Here is a 17,765-nt window from a genome sequence, read left to right on the forward strand (position 1 = left end):
TCCTATGACCAGGCGTGTAGAAACAGTGAGGAAATTACATATGCTCACGTCAGGGGTTTGGGAATCTGGGGATGGCAGCTATATTAAAATCCTAGCATGCTGCAACTTGACAGGGAATCCAAAGGAAGGCAAGGTAACACCCCAGCGGAGCATGCCAGTGACAGTGGAGGAAGGTGATCAATATGGTAATGAGCAATTGGATGCATTACTAGCCACTTTGTGGTCACAGCATGATACAGATCTGGGGAGAGTGAAATCAGCTAGCCCAGTAGAAATAAGGTTGAAACCAGGAGCTGGGACAGTAGTGAACTTTATTCGTCAGAAATTTATCCTAAGGTTTGGTATACCATCAGAACTTAGTTCAGACAATGGGTCTGCCTTCATCAGAAAGTAGTTAAGTTGGTGCTGCACTTTTTGAGAATCAGAGGTCTGGGTGTGTGTATCATCCCCAGTTACAGGCTCCTCTGAACAAACTCCACACAGACAGTTGCCTGAGGTTGGAAATGAACCCGGGTTCCTGGGACAACAATGTTCCCCAAACATCACACAAACCCCACCTTTTTCTGCCAATCTAAGGCCTGTCTGTTTTGCCATTTCATTTTGGTCATAGCATCCAATTGTTCTCCCAAGGCCACAAGAGCATCATCAGTATAATTGATAAATCTCTGCTGGTTGTAATAAATGTAATTAATTCATTCAGCATTCTTGCTAACCCCTATCCAGATTACAGAGGAGTAAGTGCTGGATGTCTTGAAACAGTTAAAGGTGGATAAATCCCCAGGACCTGATCAGGTGTACCTGAGAACTCTGTGCAAAGCTAGAGAAATGATTGCTGGGCCTCTTGCTGAGATATTTGTATCATCGATAGTCACAGGTGAGGTGCCGGAAGACTGGAGGTGGCCACTGTTTAAGAAGGGCGGTAAAGACAAGTCAGGGAACTATAGACTGATGAGCCTGACCTCAGTGGTGAGCAGGTTGTTGGAGGGAATCATGAGGGACAGGATGTACATGTATTTGGAAAGGTAAGGCTTGATTAGGGATGGCTTAGTGCATGGGAAATCATGTCTCACAAACATGATTGAGTTTTTTGAGGAAGTAACAAACAAGATTGATGAGGGAAGAGCAGTAGATGTGATCTATGTGGACTTCAGTAAGGCGTTCAACAAGGTTCCCCATGGGAGACTGATTAGCAAGGTTAGATCTCACAGGGAGAACTAGCCATTTGGATACAGAACTGGCTCAAAGTTAGAAGACAGAGGGTGGTGGTGGAGGGTAGTTTTTCAGGTTGGAGGCCTGTGACCAGTGGAGTGCCACAAAGATCGGTGCTGGGTCCTCTACTTTTTGTCAATCACATAAATGATTTGGATGTGAGCATAAGAGTACAGTTAGTATTTTTGCAGATGACACCAAAATTGGAGGTGTAGTGGACAGCGAAGAGGGTTACCTCAGATTACAGCAGGATCTGGACCAGATGGGCCAATGGGCTGAGAATTGGCAGATGGAGTTTAATTCAGATAAATGTGAGGTGCTGCATTTTGGGAAAACAGCTCTTAGCAGGACTTCTACACTTAATGGTAAGGTCCTAGGGAGTGTTGCTGAACAAAGAGACCTTGGAGTGCAGGTTCATAGCTCCTTGAAAGTGGAGTCACAGGTAGGTAGGCTAGTGAAGAAAGTGTTTGGTACGCTTTCCTTTATTGGTCAGAGTATTGAGTAGAGGAGTTGGGAGGTCATGTTGCGACTGTAGAGGACATTGGTTAGGCCACTGTTGGAATATTGCATGCATTTCTGGTCTCCTTATTATCGGAAAGATGTTGTGAAACTTGAAAGGGTTCAGAAAAGATTTACAAGGATGTTGCCAGGGTTGGAGGATCTGAGCTACAGGGAAAGGCTGAACAGGCTGGGACTGTTTTCCCTGGAGCGTCGGAGGCTGAGGAGTGACCTGTTAGAGTTTTGCAAAATTATGAGGGGCATGGATAGGGTAAATCGGCAAAGTCTTTTCCCTGGGGTCAGGGAGTCCAGAACTAGAGGGCATAGGTTTAGAGTGAGAGGGGAAAGATAGAAAAGGGACCTAAGGGGCAACTCTTTCACGCAAAGGGTGGTACATGTATGGAATGAGCTGCCGGAGGATGTGGTGGAGGCTGATACAATTGCAACATTTAAGAGGCATTTGGATGGGTATATGAATAGGAAGGGTTTGGAGGGATATGGGCCGGGTGCTGGCAGGTGGGACTAGATTGAGTTGGGGTATCTGGTAGGCATGGACAGGTTGGACTGAAGGGTCTGTTTCCATGCTGTACATCTCTATGACTCTACGACTCTATAACCTTATCAAATGCCTTACTGAAATCCATATACACCACATCCACTGCTTGACCTTCATCAACTTGCCTCGTCAAGTCCTCAAAGAACTCAAGAAGGTTTGTGAGCCACAACTGGCCCCTCAGAAAGCCACACTGACTATCTTTAATCAAACTATGTTTTTCCAAATAGTCTCAAATCCTATCTCTGAGAATCCTTTCCAGTACCTTGCTTACCACAGACACAAGGCTGAATGGTCTGTAATTCCCAGGGATTTCCGTTCTTGTTTGTTTCAGAGCTGCAGTGTGGGCAGTGATTTTGTTCATTTCAGTACTGATCCTCATTGATCTTCCATCCCAACCTCCCTCCATCTCCCTCGTCAGCCCTCTATTCCTGTAATTTGAGGATTAGGCCCATCCCCCTCCTGCTTCCCGCTATTTCCTGTGACAGTCGGAACCCAGCTCTGCAGACCGATGAAGATGTTCGCCTTTTGTCTCCTTTGCGCTTTGCAGGTTCTCTCTCACTCGGCTTCAGGTAAAACCATCTCTAACAGTCTCTTTAAACCGACAGTGACTGATTCGGATGAAAACAAACTGAAACGATGACACAAAGAAATGCTCTCGGGGAGATCTGGGAGTCGGCAGTGCCAAGAGTTTATAAAACTCGATGTTTTGATCTTGTAGTCTGTGATGTAGCCGCCCAGTATGAGGGAATGTTCACTGAGTTGGGAGTGGGTTTACACAGGATGATATTTCCACCCAGTTTGAGTTTCCGTTGGAGCCGCCTGACCTTTTCCGATCCATTCCCGTCTAGTTTACACGGTCTCCGGGGCAGATTCCTACCCGGCTCCGTGACTGACACCGTGTTGCTGAGGCATGAGTTAAGAGTCCCCCCCCCCCAGTATCCCAGCGCCTGCAGCTCGGTCCCAGGCACTGGCTGGGAATCAGGACTGACTGAGAGGGGGAGAGGAATGGAACAGGGTGAGGTCATTCTCAGAGAAACAGATTCGTTTAAAAAAAACTGGAGCCGGCTTGTTTCAGGTTTTGTTTCAGAGGCTATGTAAGGCGAAGTTTACAAAGATTGTCTAATAGGAAGAAAGCTGGGAAGCAAGAGAGGGAATTTTCAGTTATTATTTTTTTCTGTTGGGATGTAGCTGGCCTCACCCTTGTTAACCAGAAAGTTGTGAATTCTCTGCTGCGTGAAAGCAACTAAAGCGCAAACATCGAATGTTTTCGAAAAGGAGGCAGATATAGTTCCCTTAGGGCTAAAGGGATCAAAGGATTTGGAAAGATTTGGGGGTGGCACACTGGTCAGCACTCAGGACCAGGGTTTGATTCCAACCTCAGGCGACTGTGTGGAGTTTACAAAGTTAAAAATAACCTGATGAAGGAGCGGTGCTCCAAAAGCTAGTGTGCTTCCACTTAAACCTGTTGGATTATAACCTGGCTTTGTGTGATTTTTCTTTTAACTATGTGGAGTTTGCATAGTCTCCCTTTGTCTGTGTAGTTTCCTCCAGGTGTTCCGGTTGCCTCCCACAGTTCAAAGATGTGCAGGTTAGGGTGGGTTGGCTGTGCTAAGTTGACCCTTAGTATTCAGGGATGTGTAGGTTAGGCGTAGGAGAATGTAAGGGAATGGGTCTGGGTGGGTTACTCTTAGGAGGTTGGTGTGGGCTTTTGGGCTGAAGGGTATGTTACCACGCTGTAGGGATTCCAGAGAAAGTGGGAACAGGGTTCGAAGTTGGATGATCAGCCATAATCACATTGGATGGTGAAGTGGACTGAACGGCCCAGCCCAGGTCTGATTTCCTGTGTTTCCAGTTGCCACAGTAGTTGGTTGCCTCCATCTGGGGCAGAGACATCCACAGTGTGGTTTGGGAGGGAGTTCCAGGGTTTTAACCTAGTGATCGCGAAGAAACAACAGTTTCAAGGTGGATTGTTAATGGAGTTGTAAGCCCACCAGAGTCATGTAAAATAAGTGGCAGATCCCGATTCCAATGTTCCTGCCGTGATTCTTGATAGACTGGCAGGAGGCTGGAAGAACACAGCAAGCCAGACAGCATTAGGAGGTTGAGAAGTCGAGGTTTTGGGTATGATGGGTGATGGCATTTGTTTTGAGAGGACTTGGATATAAAAGCAGGGATGTACTTCTATATAAGGCTCTGGTCAGACCACGTTTGGAATATTGTGAGGGATTTTGGGCCTCATACCTCAGGAAGGTTCACAAGAATTGTCCCAGGAATGAAAAGCTTAACACATGAGGAACGTTTGAGAACTCTGGGTCTATACTCGATGGGGTTTATAAGGATCTAATCGAAACCTGGAGAATACTGAATGGCCTGGACAGAGTAGATGCTGGGAAAATGCTTCCATTGGTACGAGAGACTAGACCCAAGGGCACAGCCTTAGAATAAAGGAAAAACATTTAGAATGGAGATTAGGAGAAATTTCTTTAGCCAGAGAGTGGTGAATCTATGGAATTCATTGCCATAGAACGGTGTAGAGGCCAGGTCATTAAGTATATTTCAGACTGAAATGGATAGGTCTGTTATGGACCATGCCAGACCTCAAAACATTTCAAGAAAGTAGCCCAGACCCAGCTTTGCTACTTGTTTTAAGAAGGTGTAACGTGTATATTCCAGGAGGGATGCAGTTGATCGAACCACGTAATTTTAAACAAAACAGAACTTATTTACAAAATTACTGAATGAAACACAAATAAAAGGGAACAGAATACTGAATAACTCAACTTATCCAAAAACCCAACAGATCATCCCAACTGAATGGTGCTGTTCCAAATACTTGTAATAATCCCAATAAACACGCCTTAGCACAAAAGGTAAAGTCAAGTACAGGAGAGAAGTCAGAGAGGGAGGTTAGCATAGATCTCCTTTTCTTGTGTCCAGCAGCCTCACAACTACTGCTTGCTAAGTAAGCCAAAAAAAGCTGAGGTGGTAGAACTGGCTACATCCTCTTTCATTAGATTACATTAGATTAGATTCCCTACAGTGTGGAAACAGGCCCTTCAGCCCAACAAGTCCACACCGACCCTCCGAAGAGATGCAAAAAAATGGCTTTAGCAGAATGGTTCCAGGCATGAGGGAAGCCAGATGCATGGATAAATTGGAGAAGCTGGAATCTTATAAAAGTGACAATTGACAGAGTGTGTTAGGTGCAGAAGAAGACCATTCAGTTCATGGTGTTTGCACTAGACCTTGGAATGAGCATTCCAGTTTTGTGCCCTTGTCTTCCATTTCTCCCATACCCTTTCACATTTCTCCTATTGAAATAATTGTCCAATGCCCCCTCAAGTGAAACTACCTCCATCGCATTTCCTGGCAGCACATTCCAGACCATTCACTCTTCCCAACGAACACAGGGAGACATATACGTACACGGAAACATAAAGAAACACACAATAACACGGACACATATATCGACACAATCACATGCAACGATAGAGACACATACACAGAGATAGGCACATGCAGGAAACAATGCCAGAAGTGCAGCTGCAGGTTGGCACACATTGCAGATGTCCATGCCCATAGATGCAAGCGCAGTGACATGCGTGAAGGCAAGCCCAGATAAATTGTTTCATTGTTCAAGTGGTTTTTAAAAACAGTTTTGCCTAACACAGTATCTGTTAGCTATAAACAAACTGGTTTTGGATTAGTGGTGCTGGAAGAGCACAACGTTCAGGCAGCATCCGAGGAGCTTTTGCCCGAAACGTCGATTTTGCTGCTCCTCGGATGCTGCCTGAACTGCTGTGCTCTTCCAGCAACACTAATCCAAAATCTGGTTTCCAGCATCTGCAGTCATTGTTTTTATCTATAAACAAACTGGCTCCAGAACCCTCCCAAGTCCAGACTTTTCGGAGTCTCTGTCTCTTATGACCTCCTGAAAAGAAAAACCAAGGACACCATAACCTTGTTAAGGAGCAGCATCGTCACAGATTCTTGAGTATCAAGGGGATCAAGGGTTGTGGAAAGAAAGCGGGAGAATGGGGTTGAGAAACATATCAGCCATAATTGAATGGTGGAGTAGATTCGATAGACTGAATGGCCTAATTGTTGCTCCTAAGTGTTCTACTTTGATGGACTTATGATTCATGTTACTTCGAAGGAGTTCTTTCAAAGTCATTGTCTTTGTACCTTTCAAAAGGTAACCTGGCACAAAGGAAAACGGTTGTAGTTGTTGGAGGCCAGTCATCTTAGCTCCAGGACAACTCTGTAGGAGTTCAGGAATAGACTGTAGGGACAGAGTGAATCTCAAGAAGAGTATAAAGGTAGTAGGAGTATACTCAAGAGGGAAATCAGCAAGGCAAAAAGGGGATATGCAATAGCTTTGATAAGTAGGGTTAAGGAGAATCCGAAAGGCTTCTACAGATAGTGAGTAACCAGGAGAGAATTGGGCCCCATAAAGATCAGCAAGGCTGTCTATATGGGAACTGCAGGAGATGGGTATTTTGCATCAGTGTTTATAGTGGAGTTGGATATGGAAGCTACAGAACTTGAAAAGTGTCCGTATAACAGAGGAAGAGATGCTGGATGTCTTAAAATCCATAAAGGTGGATAAATCCCCAGGACCTGATCAGGTGTACCCTAGAACTCTATGAAAGCTAGGGAAGTTATTGCTGGACCCTTTGCTGAGATATTTGTATCGTCATAGATGAGGTGCTAGAGTTGGCTGATGTGGTGCTCTTATTTAAGAATGGTAGTAAGGAAATGCCAGGGAACTATTGACCAGTGAGCCCGACATCAGGAGTGGGCAAGTTGTTGGAGGGGATTCTGAGGGACAGGATTTACATGCATTTGGAAAGGCCATTACTGATTAGAGGAAGTCAACATGGCCTTGTGTATGGGAAATCATGTCTCATTAACTTGATTGAGTTTTTTGAAGAGGTTACAAAGAGGATTGATGAAGGCAGAGTATTGGATGTTGTCTGTATGTTTATCAGCAAGGTGGCATGGTAGAATGGTTAGCAAGATTAGATCACATGGAATACAGATTGAACTTGCCATTTGGATACAAGTTGTGCTTGTATCCAAATGGCAAGGTAGGAGACAGTGGGTTAGATGGAGGGTTGCTTTTCGGACTGGAGGCCTTTGACCAGTGCTGCTCCCCTGTTTTTTGTCATTTATATAAATGATTTGAACGTGAACATGAGAGGTATAGTTAGTAGGTTTGCAGATGACATCAAAACTGGAGGTGTAGTGGACAGCGAAGAAGGTTACTTTAGAGTACAACAGGACCAGATCGGCGTGGCAGATGGAGTTTAATTTAGACAAATGTGAGATGCTGCATTTTGGGAAGGCAAATCAGAGCAGGACTTATACATTTAATAGTAAGGTCCTGGGAGTGTTGCCAAAGGAAGAGACTTTGGAGTGCTGGTTCATAGTTCCTTTTGGAATATTGCATTCATTCCTGGTCTCTCTGCTAAAGGAAGGATGTTGTGAAACTTGAAAAGGTTCAAAAAAGATTTACAAGAATGTTGCTAGGGGTGGAGGGTTTGAGCTACAGGGAGGGGGTTATTTTGCCTGGAGTGTCTGAGGTTGAGAGGTAACCTTCCAGAGGTTTATAAAATCATGAGGGGCATGGTTAAGGTGATTAGTCAACATCTTTTCCCAAGGGTAGGGGAATCCAAAACTAGAGGACATAAGTTTAAGGGAAGAACTTAAAAGTGACTTAAGGGGCAACATTTTCATGCAGAGGGTGGTACATGTATGGAATGAGCTGCCAGAGGAGGTAGTGAATGCTAGTACAATTACAGCATTTAAAAGGTATCTGGATGGATACACAAATAGGAAGGTCTAGAGGGATATTGGCCAAATGCTGACCAATAGAACTAGATTAATTTAGGATATCTGGTAAGTCTAGACAAGTTGAACCAAACGGCCTGTTTCTGAACTGTATGCCTTTAAGACACTATGACTGTGAATGTAACAATATTCAGGCTTAGACTGACAAGTGACAAAGTAACATTTGTGCTGCACAACTGCCAACCTATCACCATCACCAGTAAAAGACAATCTAACCATCCCTTATCATTCAATGGTGTTACCATCCCTGAGTCCCCCACAATCAATATCCTTGAGGTGACAATTGACCAGAAACTCAACTGATGGAAATGTGTTGCTGGAGAAGCGCAGCAGGTCAGGCAGCATCTAGGGAACAGGAGAATCGGCGTTTCGGGCATTAGCCCTTCTTCGGGCTAATGCCCGAAACGTCGATTCTCCTGTTCCCTAGATGCTGCCTGACCTGCTGCGCTTCTCCAGCAACACATTTCCATCTCTGATCTCCAGCATCTGCAGACCTCATTTTCTCTTCAGAAACTCAACTGGACTCACCACATAAACGCAGTAGCTACAAGAGCTGGTCAGAGGCTAGGAATACTGTGGCGAGTAACTGACCTCCTGACTCCTCAAAACCTGTTCACCATCTGCAAGGCACAAGTCAGGAATGTGATAGATGAGTGTAGCTCCAACAACACTGAAGAAACTAGGCACCATCCAGGACAAAGCAGCCCACGTGATTGGCACTCTACCACCAACGTTCAGTAGCAGCAGTGTATACTATCTACAAGATGCACTGCAGACATTCACCAAAGATCCTCAGACATTACCTTCCAAACCCAAGACCACATCCATTTAGAAGGATTAGGGCAACGGAAACATGCGAACACCACCAAGTTCAAGCTTTCCTCCAAACCACTCACTATCCTGGTTTGGAAACATATCACAGTTCCTTCACTGTTTCTGGGTCAAAATCCTGGAAATCCCTCCCCAGTGACATTATGGATAAACCCACAGCAAGGGGACTGCAGCCCTGGCAGCTCACCACCACCACTACCACCACCTCAAGGGCACTAAGGACAGGCAATAAATGCTGACCAGCCAGCAAAATCCACATCCCACAAGTGAATAAAATAAAGAGTCAATTGTAAATTTTTAAGGGAATTGAGTAAGTGTGGAAATTTTAACATAAATTAAATTAAGTTTCCATTGAATGGATGACAGGTGGAGAAAAACTGAAACCTCCCAAAGAAATTCAGATGCTCAATTTTTAAATAGTGAAAGCAAGTGATGGGGGGTGCTGGTGGTAATTGTTAGGGATATCCATTCCCAGAAATTGAGATCATTCATAACACTTCCTATTATTTATCATAATTCAATCTTTACAACAATTATCAAGCTGTTCTTTCTTTCTTATCTTTATTTCAGCACAGCATGAGAAAAACAGCATGGTGGTTGCTACAGGTTCCTCCATTCTATTTCCTGGAACGGATAAAGGATTCAGCAATGTCCAGTGGGAATTCTCAAAGCCCCTCCAGATTCTTCCCATTTTAGATTACAATGAAGGACATCAAAACATATATGATCAGTATCTGAATAGAGTTGAACTGAACGAAACAGATGGTTCATTATTACTAAAAGATGTCCGTGAGTGGGATACCGGTAAATACAAAATGACTGTGGACTTAGACCCATCTCGGACCAGAGTGATCACTCTGACAGTGCATGGTAAGTACTTGGAGGGTGGTTTCATTTGCACCAATACAAATAGAAACAGCTGTGATTATTCTGATGCACTGTGTGTTTGAATAAGACATATGGTCATATTGCATTTTAGCAGATGCATTAGTTGCCTTGGCAACCTCAATTGCTTTCATATTTTTGTATGGCTGTGATTGTGGAACAGTAAGATGTTTGTGAATGAGCGTTTCCTTTTCATTTGCTCCCACTTTTAGTTGTGTGACCAAAGGCTTGCTTTCCCCACACCATAACACAGTTAATCCTGAAATGTGCCAGTGCTTTTGCTTAAATTACATTTTAAAAATAGCTTTTGTCAATCCACCGGCTGGGTGAAAGAGGCACATAGTCATAGAGATGTACAGCACGGAAGTAGACCCTTCGGTCCAGCTCGTCCATGCTGACCAGATATCTGGTCTCTAGCATCTGCAGTCCTCACTTTTTCCAAACGTGAAAAACTGCCTGGCTCAAGGCAGAGATGTTACAAGCATCCAACTCGGTGCAAAAGAGTGAGTTCAATGAGTGCAAGCTAAAGGACATGAGACTCAACCTGTACTAATGTGTGTGTGTGTGTGTGTGTGACACTACATGCAGAGTGGCCTTGTAGGTGAATATATGTAAGGCCTATGAGCTCCAATGGACAGTGGTGAAATGCCAAAGTGTATTGCAATTCTGAGATTAGCCATGATGGTATGGCGAGGCTGATGTATTGCCATTGCCAACTTCGATGAATTGGAGATGATCACTGAATTGGAGATAGTCATAGAGATGTACAGCATGGAAACAGACCCTTTGGTCCAACTTGTCCATGCCGATCAGATATCCCAACCCAATCTAGTCCCACCTGCCAGCACCCGGCCCATATCCCTCCAAACCTTTCCTTATCATATACCCATCCAGATACCTTTTAAATGTTGCAATCATACTAGCCTCCACCACTTCCTCTGGCAGCTCTTTCCATACACGTACCACCCTCTGCGTGAAAAGGTTGCCCCTTGGGTCTCTTTTATATCTTTCCCCTCTCACCCTAAACCTATGCCCTCTAGTTCCCCCACCCCATGGAAGAGACTTTGTCTATTTATCCTATCCATGCCCCTCATGATTTTATAAACCTCTATAATGTCACCCCTCAGCCTCCAATGCCCCTGGGAAAACAGCCCCAGCCTATTCAACCTCTCCCTATAGCTCAAATCCTCCAACTGTGGCAATATCCTTGTAAATCTTTACTGAACCGTTTTAAGTTGCACAACATCCTTCTGATAGGAAGGAGACCAGAATTACACGCAATATTCCAAAAGTGGCTCCCAACTCCTGTACTCAATACTCTAACCAATAAATGAAAGCATACCAAACGCCTTCTTCACTATCCCATCTTCCTGCAAACTGCACTTTCAAGGAGCTATGAACCTGCACTCCAAGGTCTCTTTGTTCAGCAACACTCCCTAGGACCTTACCATTAAGTGTGTAAATCCTGCTAATATTTGCTTTCCCAAAATGTAGTACCTCACATTTATCTAAATTAAACTCAATCTGCCACTTCTCAGCCCATTGGCCCATCTGATCAAGATTCCATTGTAATCTGAGGTAACCTTCTTCACTGTCCACTACATCTCCAATTTTGGTGTCATCTGCAAACTTACTAATTGTACCTCCTTATGTTCACGTTCACTTCATTTCTATAAATGACGAAAAGTAGTGGATCCAGCACCAATCCTTGTGGCACTCCACTGGTCACAGGCCTCCAACCTGAAAAACAACCCTCCACCACCACCCTCTGTCTTCTACCTTTGAGCCAGATCTGTATCCAAATGGCTAGTTCTCCCTGTATTCCATGAGATCTAACCTTGCTAACCAGTCTCCCATGGAGAACCTTATCAAACGCCTTATTGAAGTCCATATAGACTATGTCCATCACTCTGTCCTTCTCAATCTTCTTTGTTATTTCTCCAAAAAACTCAATCAAGTTTGTGAGACATGATTTCCCCCACACAAAGCCATGTTGACTATCCTTAATCAGTCCTTGCCTTTCTAAATACATGTACATCCTGTCCCTCAGGATTCCCTTCAACATCTTGCCCACCACCCACGTCAGGCTCACTGGTCTATAGTTACTTGACTTGTCCTTACCACCCTTCTTAAACAGTGGCACCACATTTGCCAACCTCCAGTCTTCCGGCACCTCACCTGTGACTATCGATGATACAAATATCTCAGCAAGGGGCCCAGCAATCACTTCCCTAGCTTCCCACAGAGTTCTAGGGTACACTTGATCATGTCCTGGCGATTTATCCATTTTTATGTTTTAGGACATCCAGCATTTCCTCCTCTGTAATATGGCCATTTTTCAAGATGTCATTATCTATTTCCCTGCATTCTATATCTTCCATGTCCTTCCCCACAGTAAACACTGATGCAAAGTACTTGTTTAGTATTTGCCCAATCTCCTGCAGTTCCACCAAAGGCCGCCTTGCTGATCTTTGAGGGGCCCTATTCTCTCCTGAGTTACCCTTTTGTCCTTCATATATTTGTAAAAACCCTTTAGATTCTCCTTCACTGTATTTGCCAAAGATATCTCATGTCCCCTTTTTGCCTTCCTGATTTCTCGTTTAAGTATGCTCCTACTAACTTTAAACTCTTCTATGGATTCATTCGATCTATCTTATCTATACCTGACATATGCTTCCTTCTGTTTCTCAACCAAACCCTCAATTTATTTCGTCATCCAGCATTCGCCATATATGTACCAGCCTTTCTTTTCATCTAAACAAGAATATACTGTCTCTGGACTCTCGTTATTGCATTTCTGAAGGCTTCCTATTTTCCATCCATCCCTTTACCTGCGAAAATCTGCCCCCAATCAGCTTTTGAAAGTTCATGCCTAATACCGTCAAAATTGGCCTTCCTCTAATTTAGAACTTCAACTTTTAGATCTGGTCTATTCTTTTCCATCACTATTTTAAAACTAATAGAATTATGGTCGTTGGCCCCAAAGTGCTTCCTCACTGACACCTCAGTCACCTGCCCTGCCTTATTTCCCAAGAGGAGGTCAAATTTTGCACCTTCTCTAGTAGGCGCATCCACAATTAGAAAATTTTCTTGTACTCACTTAACAAATGCTTCTCCATCTAATCCTTTAACACTATGGCAGTCCCAGTTTATGTTTGGAAAGTTAAAATCCCCTACCATAACCACCCTATTATTCTTACAAATAACCGAGATCTCCTTACAAATCTGTTTTTCAATTTCCATCTGACAGTTGGGGATCTATAATACAATCCCCAATAAGGTGATCATGCCTTTCTTGTTTCTCAGTTTCTCCCAAATATCTTGCCTGGATGCATTTCCAGAACTATCCTCCCTCAGTACAGCTGTAATACTGTCCCTTATCAAAAACGCCACTCCCCTCCTCTCTTGCCTCCCTTTCTGTCCTTCCTGTAGCATTTGTATCCTGGAACATGAAGCTGCCAGTTCTGTCCATCGCTGAGCCACGTTTCTGTAATTGCTATGATATCCCAGTCCCATGTTCTTAACCAAGCCCTGAGTTCATCTGCCTTCCCTGTTCGGCCTCTTGCATTGAAATAAATGCAGTTTAATTTATCAGTCCTACCTTGTTCTCTGCTTTGTCCCTGCCTGTCCTGACTGTTTGACTCGGTTCTTTTCTCAACTGTACCAGTCTCCGATTGTGAGGAAAGAGATCAATCTCCCTCATTCCCACCCCACCTCCCCCACCTTAATAGTTTAAATCCTCCTGAGCCGCTCTAGCAAATCTCCCTGCCAATTAGTCCCCTTCTAATTCAGGTGCAATCCATCTTTTTTGTATTGGTCACTTCTACCCTAGAAGAAATTCCAATGATCCAAAGATGTGAATCCTTCTCCCATACACCAGCTCCTCAGCTATGCATTTATCGGCTCTATCCTCCTATTCCCACTCTTACGAGCTCGCAGCACCATGAGTAATCCAGATATTACTAGTCTTGAGGATCTCCTTTTTAAATTCATGCCTAACTTTCTATATTCTCCCTTCAGAATCTCATTCTTTTCCCTTCCTACGTCATTGGTTCCAATGTGTACAATGACATCCTGCTGGTCCCTCCCCCACCTTCCATTCTGCACCCTCTCTGAGGTATCCTTGATCCTGGTACCAGGAAGAAAACACACCATTCTGATTTTTCGCTGCTGGCCACAGAAACGTGTGTCTGTACCTCAGACTAGAGCGTCCCCAAACGCAATTGATCTCTTGGAAACCGACGTACCCCTAGTTGCATTAGAGCCAGTCTCAATACCAGAAACTTGGCTGTTCTTGCTACATTCCCCGAAGAATCCATCACCCTCTACATTTTCCAAAACAGCATACTTGTTTGAAATGGGGATAGCCACAGAAGACTCCTGCACTACCTGTCTACCTCTCTTACCTTTCCTGGAGTAGATCCATCTGTGTGACTGTATCTGCAACTTTTTTCCCCTCCTATAACTGCCATCCCCTTGCTCATTGCCTCTAACTGTCTCTCCAACCAATCCATTCGATCTGATAGGATTCACAACCAACAGCATTTATTGTAGGTATAATCCCTAAACTGTCCCTAAACTCCCGCATCTGACAAGAAGAGCATGGCACTGTCTTATTCCTCTTACAAAACACTGCACCAGGCTAACTTAATACTTATGGCTTATATTTTTAAGTTTAATCAAGAGATATATCTCAATAAAACATACAATCAAGAAAACACCCACTCTACTCCCTACTACAGACTATCTGTAAGGCCACACTTAAAAATATTCACTTATCTATTTCTGTACTGTGACCTCTCCCAAACAAGTTCCTCCAAGATTAGTTGTGAATTTCACTGTTTGTTAATTTTCCCAGATGCACTCCGATGTCAAGCAATACATGAATTCGAAAAGCAAAGGCAGTAACTGCACAGGTTCACTGCTGTGTCAGTTAGCAGTGTGGGTTTCTCTCTCTCTCTTTTCTCTCTCTCTCTCTCTTTTCTCTCTCTCTCTCTTTTCTCTCTCTCTCTCTCTCTTTTCTTTCTCTCTCCTTTTCTCTCTCTCTCTTTTCTCTCTCTCTCTCTTTTCTCTCTCTCTCTTTTCTCTCTCTCTGCACTGACCTCACCATAAGCCGCCTTTGTCTGTTTCTCTCCCTTTTAAAAGTGCTGTTGTTTTGACTAATTTTTCTCCACTGTTCCAAAACAATGCAACAGCATATTAAGCAGTAATTGCTACTCCTGGAATTTGAGGAAATCACCAGTCATAGAGTCAAACAGCATGGAAACGAACCCTTCAGTCCAACCAGTCCGTACTGACCAAAATCCCAAACTAAACTAGTCCCATCTGCCTATCCCTGCAAACATGTTTTATTCATGTACTCATCAAAATGTCTTTTAAACATTGTAACTGTACTCGTATCCGCTACTTCCTCTAAGAGTTTATTCAACACATGAACCACCATGTGTAAAATAATTGCCCTTAAATGTCTTTTTAAAATCTTCCTCGTTTCACCTTACAAATATGTGCCCAAATCTTTAAATGCACCCCCCCCCCCCACCCCCCAGGTAAAAGACATCTCCCATTCAGCTTATCTCTGCCCCCATGATTTTATAAACCACTTTAAGGTCTCCTCTCAATCTCCTATGCTCCAGTGAAAAAAAGTCCAAGCCTATCCAGTCTCTCCTTATAACTCATGCCCTCCATTCCCCATAACATCCTGGTAAATCACTTCTGAACTTCCAGCATAATAATATCCTTTCTACAACAAGGAGAACAGAACTGTGCACAGTACTCTGGAAGAGGCCTCACCAACATCCTGTACAAGCTCAATATGACATCCTGACTCCTATACTCAAAAGGTCTAAACAATGAAGCCAAATGTGCTAAATGCCTTAATTTCCATGCTATCTATACGTGATGCAAACTTCAAAGAATTACATACTTGAACTCCTTGGTGTCTCTGTTCTACAACACTAGCACTACCACCCGATGAAGGAGCGTTGCTCCGAAAGCTAGTGTGCTTCCAATTACGCCTGTTGGACTATAACCTGGTGTTGTGTGATTTTTAACTTTGTACTTTTGTATAAGCAGTGATCTGTAGCTTTTGATTTTCCCAGAAGAGGAAACGCCTTTTTTACATTCAATCTATCAAGGCGCCACCAGCATCCTTTTGCACTCAGTGAATCAGTCATTGTGTTATCAAGCCACTCTGGATGTCTGCTTGCCTGTAATTTATTTGAAGAGTCTCTGTGTATTTGCATAATTCAAACGGTGCCAATCACTTTTGCATCCTTATTTGAGTATGCTTAATTATGATAATAAACCAGTTGATCTTTGTTGAAGAAAGAAGGCTGTTTTGTTTGTTGCATTGTAGCATTGTTCTGTAGGCTGAGAACTATCTAACTGGCCAAATCGCCAAAGTGTTACAGTTTAAAATTTATATTGACTAGTGGAGGAATGGGATTAGAAAGGAAATGTAACAATGGTTTGCTCAAAAAGACTGTGAAAAGGTGATGATTGGGAGTTTGGGTTATGTCGTCAGGAGATCTGTAATACCGTGCACACATCAAGATAGTAAATGACAAGGAAAAGCTTGTGTTTAAGTTCCTATTTCACCACCAGCCTTAGATCATCTATTCTGGTAGTAAAGAATGGTTACCTAAAGATTAAAAATCACACAACACCAGGTTACAGTCCAATGGGTTTATTTGGAAGCACTAGCTTTCGGAGCTCTGCTCCTTCATCAGATGATTGTAGAGAATAAGGTTGTAAGACACTGAATTTATAGCAAAAGTTTACAGTGTGATGTAACTGAAATTATATATTGAAAAAGACCCAGATTGTTTGTTAAGTCTCTCATCTTTTAGAATGACCATGTTGGTTTCAGTTCTTTCATATGTAAATCACAAAACTTATTTTAAAAGTTACATTCTCAAGTGCACTGACATTCTCAAAGTTAAAAATCACGCACCACCAGGTTATAGTCCAACAGGTTTAATTGGAAGCACACTAGCTTTTGGAGCGACGCTCCTTCATCAGGTGATTGTGGAGGGCTCGATCGTAACACAGAATTTATCGCAAAAATTTGCAATGTGATGTAACTGAAATTATACATTGAAGAATTGATTGTCTGTTAAGCCTTTCATCTGTTAGAATACAGTGATAGTTTCACTTCTTTCATGTGTAAATCACAAAACCTTTTTTAAAAGTTGCATTCTAAGGTTAGCTGTTAACAATGGTGATATCTAGACAATATGTTGAAGGTGTTAGCCCCCTGTGTTCTCTGTCTATGACCTGATGTTTAGATTGATTCTAATCTATAAAGTGAGATAACAGAGTTTCACATAAATTCATGCAGTTTTTGAGCTCAGAGTTCTACATGAATGTAACCAGTTTTTGAGCAAAGTGCAATGTAACTCTGCAAGTACAAATTCACCCCACAAAATATATGTGTGCATGTGGGTCTTTGTCTGTCTGTGTGTGTGTGTCTGTCTGGGGTGGGGGTTGTGAGTGTGAGAAAGTGTGTGTATAGTGAGTGCAGAGTATCTTAAGTCTGTGAGGGGGTGCATGTGTGGGAGTGTGTGTGTCTATAAGGGTGTGTGTGGGTGTCTGTGTGTGCGTCTGTGTGTACCTGTGTCCATGTGTGAGTGTGAGTGTGTGTAGTGCAATGGTGGCTACCTGTAATGTGATTAAACCTGTTGGACTATAATCTGGTGTTGTGTGATTTTTAACTAAGTCTGAGAGGAGGTGTGTGGGAGTGATTTGGAAAGTAAGACTCTCCTGTTCCTCTCACCAAGGCAGACAATTGTAAGTGGGGTCAGTTAGGGGAAAAAAAAAATCTGAAACTTTGTTTGAGTCAAAGTGTGACGTACTGTTGATTTTTCTATGAAGACATGACTTTAGCCAGTGGAAAAGTGAAATAAATATGTGGGTATAGGTTACATCGATCAAA

General features: G+C 43.2%; 1 protein-coding gene across 3 annotated transcripts in view; it reads left to right on the forward strand.

The window, feature by feature from the left end:
• Nucleotides 1-2,641: 2,641 nt before the first annotated feature.
• The window catches only part of LOC122541373 (hepatic and glial cell adhesion molecule-like), a 69,174-nt gene continuing 54,050 nt past the window's right edge, over nt 2,642-17,765 (forward strand). For all 3 annotated transcript variants that reach the window (XM_043678088.2, XM_043678091.2, XM_043678089.2), the window contains exons 1-2: nt 2,642-2,832; nt 9,518-9,817. In XM_043678088.2, coding sequence (XP_043534023.2) covers nt 2,772-2,832; nt 9,518-9,817 — 361 coding nt within the window. In that variant the 5' untranslated portion in view covers nt 2,642-2,771. The remainder of the gene's footprint in view (nt 2,833-9,517; nt 9,818-17,765) is intronic.

Source organism: Chiloscyllium plagiosum, unplaced genomic scaffold, assembly GCF_037043375.1.
Source record: "Chiloscyllium plagiosum isolate Xiang-an unplaced genomic scaffold, Cpla_swu_hap1 HiC_scaffold_35, whole genome shotgun sequence".
NCBI lineage: Eukaryota > Metazoa > Chordata > Chondrichthyes > Orectolobiformes > Hemiscylliidae > Chiloscyllium > Chiloscyllium plagiosum.